Below are 8409 nucleotides of genomic sequence, written 5' to 3' on the forward strand. Positions count from 1 at the left end.
TACTGTATGTGATCTCAACAGAGGTATATTTTCTGGATGATTTAAATATTGACTGGCTTTCATCAAGCTGCCCACTCAAGAAAAAAAAAAGCTTCAAACTATAACCATTGCCTACCATCAGTTAATCTACCAGAGTAGTTACAAACAGCACAGGAATTAAATCATCAACATGTATTGATCACATATTTACTAATGCTGCAGAAATTTGCTTTAGAGCAGTATCAAAATCCATCGGATGTAGTGATCACAATATAGTAGCCATAACTAGGAAAACCAAAGTTCCAAAGGCTGGGCCTAATGTAGTGTGTAAGAGGTCATACAAGAAGTAGTGTAGTGATTCCTATGTTGTTGATGTAAATAATATTTGTTGGTCTGTGGTATGTAATGAGGAGTAACCAGACACTTATTCCAGTTACTAATAAGCATGCACCCATTAAGAAAATGACTCTAAAAACAGTTAAATCCCTGTGGATTGATGAGGAATTGAACAATTATATGGTTGACAGGGATGAGACAAAAGTCTGGCTGCACAACCGATTGGCAAATGTACCACAAATTGAGAAGTCATATGACTGAACTGAATAAAAAGAATAAGAAACTATACTATGAAACATAGATAAATTAGATAAAGAATGATAGTAAAAAGCTTTGGAGCACCTTAAATGAAATTTTGGGCAAGGCAAACTGAGCTCCATCATTCATTGAATCAGATTGCTCACTCATCACACAACCCACAGATTTTGCCAATTTCTTTAATATTTTTTTTTATTGGCAAGATTAGCAAACTTAGGCATGACATGCCAGCAACAAACGTTGACACTACACATCCAAGTATAACTGATCAAATTATGAAAGACAAGCATTGTCATTTTGAATTCTGTAAAGTGAGTGTGGAAGAAGTGAATTTTTTGTTGTTGTCTATCAACAATGACAAGCCACCGGGGTCTGACAACTTGGATGGAAAATGACTGAGGATAATAAGCGGACGATATTGCTACTCCGATTTGCCATATCTTCAATCTAAGCCTACTAGAAAGGGTGTGCCCTCAGGCCTGGAGGGAAGCAAAAGTAATTCTGCTACCCAAGAATAATAAAGCCCCCTTTTACTGGCTCAAATATCCGGTAAACAATCAGCCTGTTACCAGCCTTTAGTAAACTTTTGGGGAAAAATGGTGTTTGACCAGATACAATGCTATTTTACTGTAAACAAATTGACAACAGACTTTCATCACGCTTATAGGGAAGGATATTCAACAAGCACGGCACTTACACAAATGACTGATGATTGGCTGAGAGAAATTGATGATAAGATTGTGGGAACTGTTTTGTTAGACTTCAGTGTGACTTTTGACATTATCGATCATAGTCTGCTGATGGAACAAAACATGTGTTATTGCATTACACCCCCTGCTATATTGTGGATAAAGAGTTACCTGTCTAACAAAACACAGAGGGTGTTCTTTAATGGAAGCCTCTCCAACATAATCCAGGTAGAATCAGGAATTCCCCAGGGCAGCTGTCTAGGCCCCTTATTTATTTATTCATTATATTTTTTACTAATGATATGCCACTGGTATTGAGTAAAGCCAGTGTGTCTATGTATACGGATGACACAACACTATACACGCCAGCTACTACAGCGAGTGAAATCACTGCAACACTTCACAAAGAGCTGCAGTTAGTTTCAGAATGGGTGGCAAGGAATAAGTTAGTCCTAAATATTTCAAAAACTAAAAGCATTGAATTTGGGACAAATTATTCACGAAACCATAAACTTAAACTAAATATTGTAATAAGTAATGTGGAAATTGAGCAAATTGAGGTGACTAAACTGCTTGGAGTAACCCTGGATTGTAAACTGTCAATGTCAAAACATGTTGATACCACAGTAGCTAAGATGGGGAGATGTCTGTCCATAATATAACGTTGCTCTGACTTTTTAACAACACTATCAACAAGGCAGGTCCTACAGGCTCTAGTTTTGTCGCACCTGGACTACTGTTCAATCGTGTTGTCAGGTGCCACAAAGAAAGACCGCCGAAAATTAAAATAGGCTCAGAACAGGGCAGTACGGCTGGCCGTTAAATGTAAACAGAGAGATAACATTGATAATATGCATGGCTCATAGTGGAAGAGAGATTGACTTCATCACAACTTGTATTTGTAAGAAGTGTTGACATGCTGGATGCACCAAGGTGTCTGTTAAAACTACTAGCACACAGCTCGGACACACATGCATACCCCACAAGACATGCCACCAAAGGTCTCTTCACAATCCCCAAGTCAAGAACAGACTATGGGATGCGCACAGTACTACATAGAGCCATGGCTACATGGAAGTCTATTCCACATCAAATAACTGATGCAAGCAGTAGAATCAGAATAAAAAAACAGATAGAAATACACCTTATGGAACAACGGGGACTGTGGAAAGACACACAGGCACAGACACACATAATGTACTGTACACATACACCTGATAAGACACGCACTCTACACACACGTACACATGGAGGTTGTATTGTAAATATGTGATAGTGGAGTAGTGGCCTGAGGGAACACACTAAATGTATTGGGTAAAGTGTTATGAAATGTAATGTCATGTAATATTTTGAATTCTATGTAATTGCCTTAATGTTGCAGGACCCCAGGAAGAGTAGCTGTTGCATTGGCAGCAGCTAATGGGGATTATGTTACTGGTATAAGTCAAAAAATATATAATTGGTACAGTGTAGTACATCCAGTGTAGTACTTGGTCAGAAATAGGTGCCGGTACTGTTTATTTGGAACTCTGCAATACTTCTAAGCTAATATTCTATAAGTGGTGGAGTAACTCAAGCAGTAGCAGTAGCTCCTGCCCAAGTCAAGCACTGAGTACATCCCATACTTTCTGAGAAGTGGAGAACTATTTCACCCCTGGAGGGTAATAGTGTGTTTACCAAAATCATATTCAATTCTGTGCAGGCTGCGATGGTGTGGAGTCAGAGATGAAGGCTGTGCTTCTCTGGCCTCAGCTCTGATGTTAACCCCCTCAGCCCTGAGAGAGCTGGACCTGAGTGTCAATGACCTAGAAGACTCAGGACTGAAGCTGCTCTCTGATGGACTGGGGAGTCCACACTGTAAACTGGAGACACTGAGGTCAGTATTCTTATCATTGTTGAATAAGTTGTTAATCAGATCTACATTATGTTTAATATGCTGTAAACCTGTAGAACTTTCATTATTAACATAATAAATTAACACCACCCATAGAATTTATATTTATAAAATTCAATGATACTTACCAAGTTTCAAAATATAATTCATAGTGTAGTTCACATTGTTCCTGACAAAGGCAGAATTATACCGCTGCCATTGTTCATTTTCACAAGGGTAGCAGTATTAATGAAATCATGATAAACTCTGCAGGCTTTCATCATGTAAAATCGGAGATAAAGGCTGTGCTTCTCTGGCCTCTGCTCTAATCTTAAACCCCTCACACCTGAGAGAGCTGGACCTGAGTCGGAATGACCTGCATTATTCAGCAGTGAAGCTGCTCTCTGATCAACTGGCCAATCCTCTCTGGAGACTGGAGAAACTGAAGTACAGACACAATATTCATATTAAACACACAGTATTCATGAGCAAAACATGTATCCAACCCCCTTCTCACACCCATCCCTTCTGGACTGGACTTATATTTTTCAGCTCTCGGGGAAACTAAATATGCACTTGATACATTTGTGCTTTATTGTATTTGTTTTGTTGCTTGTGCGTGTGCCTGTGTATTAATCAAACAGTGTATGTTTTTCAGCTTTTTCAGCCATACATTTACGGTGTCTGGTGATGAGAATAAAGACTACGTACACAACATGACACAACAAAAGTATGTGGACACATGCTCGTCGAACATCTCACTCCAAAATCATGGGCATTAATAAGGAGTTGGTCACCCCTTTGCTGCTACAGTATAACAGCCTCCACTCTTCTGGGAAGGCTTTCCACTATATGCTGTAACATTGCTGCTGGGACTTGCTTCCATTCAGCCACAAGAGCATTAGTGAGGTCAGGCACTGATGTTGGGCGATTAGGCAGCGTTCCATTTCATCCCAAAGGTGTTCGATGGAGTTGAGGTCAGGGCTTGGTGTAGGCCAGTCAAGTTCTTCCACACTGATCTCGACTAACCATTTCTGTATGGATCTCGCTTTGTGCACGGTGGCATTGTCATGCTGAAACAGGAAAGGGCCTTCCCCAAACTGTTGCCACAAAGTTGGAAGCACAGAATTGGCTAGAATGTCATTGTATGCTGTAGCTTTAATATTTCCCTTCACTGGAACTAAGGGGTCTAGTGATCTTAGGCTTGTGTGCAGCTGCTCGGCCATGGAAACCCATTTCATGAAGCTCGCGATGAACAGTTATTGTGCTGACGCTGCTTCCTTAGGCAGTTTGGAACTCGGTAGTGAGTGTTAAAACCGAGGACAGACAGCACTCGGCGGTCCCATTCTGTGAGCTTGTGTTGCCTACCACTTTGCGGCTGAGCAGTTGTTGCTTCTAGACATTTCCACTTCACAATAACAGCACTTACAGTCGACAGGGGCAGCTCTAGCGGGGAAGACATTTGACGAACATATTCCTATGACAGTGCCACGTTGAATATCACTGAACTCTTCAGTAAGGCCATTCTACTGCCAATGTTTGTCTACGGAGATTGCATGGCTGTGTGCTTGATTTGTCAGCAACAGGTGTGGCTGAAATAGCAGAATCCACATAGTTGTGTACATTATCATACTTGGAAAAAGAGATGTGAGTGTTGGCTGCTGTGAAGAATAAGTCTGTAATTTAAAAGACATCACACAATACAATTCTAACACTATTCCGACACTATCACTATCAAATTAAAGCAGAAAGCGGGCAACCCACATCCTACAAAAATGCCTAGAAGAATGATTCATTCATTAGTTTTCTTGTATTGTTATATCCACCATATTTATAATTGGAACTAGGCAAAGCAGTTGGAATCATAATCGGAGCTAGCATTAGCAGCCGAGGTGTAACTACAGTGGACTACTAGCTAGTTACCGTAACAAGACTAAACTAGCTAATCCTTCACTATTACCATCTACAGTCCTGATGTCTAGCAGCTTTAAATACCTTGATCCAGACATTAAAAAGGCATATAGTATATACTGAACAAAAATATAAATGTAACATGCAACAATTTCAATGATTTTACTGAATTACAGGTCATATAATGAAATCAGTTAATTGAAATAAATTCATTAGGCCCTAAACTATGAATTTCACATGACTGTGCAGTGGTGCAGCCATGGGTGGGCCTGGGAGGGCATAGGCCCACCCACTGGGGAGCCAGGCCCAGCGAATCAGAATGAGTTTTTTGTCACAAAAAGGCTTTATTACAGACAGAAATACTCCTCAGTTTCATCAACTGTCCGGGTGGCTGATCTCAGACAACCCCGCAGGTGAAGAAGCCAGATGTGGAGGTCCTGGGCTGGCGTGGTTACACGTGGTCTGCAGTTGTGAGGCTGGTTGGACGTTCTGCCAAATTCTCTAAAATAACGTTGGAGGTGGCTTATGGTAGAGAAATGAACATTCAATTCTCTGGCAACAGCTCTGGTGGACATTCCTGCAGTCAGCATGCCAATTGTACGCTCCCTCAAAACTTGAGACATCTATGGCATTGTGTTGTGTGACATTTTTTTTTTTAGAGTGGTCTTTTATTGTCCCCAGCACAAGGTGCACCTGTGTAATGATCATGCTGTTTAATCAGCTTCTTGAAATGTCACACCTGTCAGGTAGATGGATTATCTTGACAAAGGACAAATGCTCACTAACAGGAATGTAAACAAATTTGTGCACAAAATTGGAGAGAAATACATTTTTTGTGCTTATGGAACATTTCTTGGATCTTTTATTTCAGCTCATGAAACATAGGACTAATATATATTTATTCAGGTTTATGCATGTTATTTATTGTCAAAACAACATAATATGAGCTCTTCGATTACTGCCTTTCATCAATTTTGTCAAAAAATATTGTCTTCATTAATAGATTGTAAGGAGCATTTAATCTACACACCCAAACTTGCTGAGGTGAAAAATTATACATTACAGGATGATGATTGGTTTGTAATACATTGTATTGTGTTCTCCTCCAACAGATGCATGTGAGCTCAGGGACTGCCCCCAGGTGCTATGTAGAGAGGGTCTGACTGGGCAATGTTACTGGGAGACCGAGTGGAGTGGAAAAGCTTATATAGGAGTGGCATATAGAGGAATAAACAAACATGGAGAGGCTAATTCTTGTGTAATGGGATTCAATGACAAGTCATGGAGTCTGGAGTGCTCCAATGACAATTACACTGCCTGGCACAACAATAAGAGCGCTATCGTACCTGTCTGCTCCTCCCGCTCCAACAGAGTAAGAGTGTATCTGGACTGTCTGCATGGCCATCTATCCTTCTACAGCATCTCCTCTGGCAGTCTGACCCAATGGCACACATTTAACACCACATTCACTGAGCCTCTCTACCCAGGGTTTGGGGTTTGGGATTATTGCACCTCTGTATCTTTATGCAAGGTTAAACGTTGAAACGAAATACTGGTGATGTCACCTCATTGTCCCTGTAACAGCTAGCCTCCTACTGTCCTGGAGGAAAACCTTGAGGCTTCAAATAAATCACTCTCCTATGAAGACAACTGTGTGACATGATTGGATGTTTTAAACTATGATGATGACTTCCACCACCGCTTGTGGGTCCGCTGATGGCTGTATAATCCGATATGGGATGCGCGCTGTCTGCCACAGACAGAGCACACAAAATCCTGTCCTGTTGAGGCCTGGCGCAGCCATGGTCATGTTTCGTCTTTGTTGTTTCGTCAGGTGACATTCAGTCCTTTTCAACTCAGCCAACTGCACTCCTTGGTCGCAGAGCCCGTGCCAGGCGGAACGGTCCACAGCAAGTCTCAAGGGAGGCAGGGTTTATCCCACACTGCCTTATGTGGGATCTTCAAGTGGTTCTTTACACACCTTTTCTGTCCACCTGCCTAGCGACGGCCCAGTTGTAGCTGTCCGTACAAGATATTTTGCAGCAGGCGGTCCTCTGGCATCGATCCGGATGGCAAGGCCGAGCCATCTGAGTTTGTGGTGAATGATGGTTGTCTCAATGCTCCTGCAGTTGGATCTCTTCAGGATCTTTGAGTGTGGTACACGGTTCTGCCAGGTCACTTTGAAAATGCGTTGGAGGCCTTGAAAGGACTCCAGTTGTTTTAAGTGGCAGCTGTAGACTGTCCATGTTTCACATCCATAGAGGAGTGTGGATTATAGACTAAGACTTCACTTTGGTGTACAGGTGCAGGTTTCTGTTGTTGAAAACTCTTCCTTAGCCATCCAAAGGAGGATGAGGCCTGTTAGAAACGGTTCTTGGATATTCTGGTCGATGTTGCAGTCTTCCAAGAGAATGCTTCCAAGGTATTTGAAGGTGCAATGGCCAGTGAGGAGCCTGCAATGGAGAAAGCGGGTGATTCAGGTGTAGGATCAGATGACTACTGACATAGGATCTCTGTTTTTGGGATGTTAACAGACAGGCCTTCATTCTGCTGTATGTTTTCACAGCTGCTGTGAGGGTGGCTTGTACTGTGGAGCTAGCTTCTGGGTGTGTGCCACAAGACACACACAATGAACACTGTGACATTGATACACTCTAGTCATGTACATGATTATGTAAATATTGATGGAATATTCCTAAACTGGTTCACAAACATTGTAAACTAGACTTAATTAATCAAGAGTGAATCATCACACACTGATTGCAAAAAATATATTAATTTGAAAATCAGAAATAGTATATATATTTTTTTTTTTTACATCTGTTTATGGTTCTATCCAAATTGCCTCTTTAAATACATTAACGTTTTTCTATGTGTTCAGTTTTAATTTGTGCCTTAACCTTTATTGTGTTTTGCATAAAAGTGGAATAAAAACTGTTATCCGTTAATGTGACTTTTGTTAAGGGGTGTTATTTCCCTAGACTTAGATGTTTGTGGTCTTTGTGTATGTTTTATTACACAGTGTTGTGGACATTGTTCACAACCGTAGCCTAGGTCACAAATGTTTCTGTCAAATTGTAGTCAACAACTATTTTTGTCTATATGAGCTAAATTAAACTGAACGAAATGTTCCTGTAATTATGAAATTAACTGAAGGAGGTGTAGGCCTACGAATCAAATTATTTTGGTGAAAGTAAAGAGGTTTGGTTCTTATTATGTTTGGTGAATGCAGAGCTACCCACGAGACCTTCGGAATGGGAACTGTCTGATATTTTTCCTTATATAATGGAAAGGACAACTTATAGCTGTAGATTAGGCTTTCTCCAACTATCCATAGAACTATCTCTGGGTCGTTCCACGAAA

At 40.9% G+C, this 8409-nt stretch overlaps 1 protein-coding gene across 1 annotated transcript in view; it reads left to right on the forward strand.

Moving 5' to 3' along the window:
* Nucleotides 1-7988, forward strand: part of LOC120059369 (NACHT, LRR and PYD domains-containing protein 12-like) — a 32626-nt gene extending 24638 nt beyond the window's left edge. The window contains exons 15-18 of the mRNA XM_039008372.1: nucleotides 2965-3138; nucleotides 3409-3582; nucleotides 3794-3865; nucleotides 6159-7988. Coding sequence (XP_038864300.1) covers nucleotides 2965-3138; nucleotides 3409-3582; nucleotides 3794-3865; nucleotides 6159-6168 — 430 coding nt within the window. The 3' untranslated portion in view covers nucleotides 6169-7988. The remainder of the gene's footprint in view (nucleotides 1-2964; nucleotides 3139-3408; nucleotides 3583-3793; nucleotides 3866-6158) is intronic.
* The last annotated feature ends 421 nt before the right edge of the window (nucleotides 7989-8409 follow it).

This window comes from Salvelinus namaycush, chromosome 14, assembly GCF_016432855.1.
Source record: "Salvelinus namaycush isolate Seneca chromosome 14, SaNama_1.0, whole genome shotgun sequence".
Classification (NCBI taxonomy): Eukaryota; Metazoa; Chordata; class Actinopteri; order Salmoniformes; family Salmonidae; genus Salvelinus; species Salvelinus namaycush.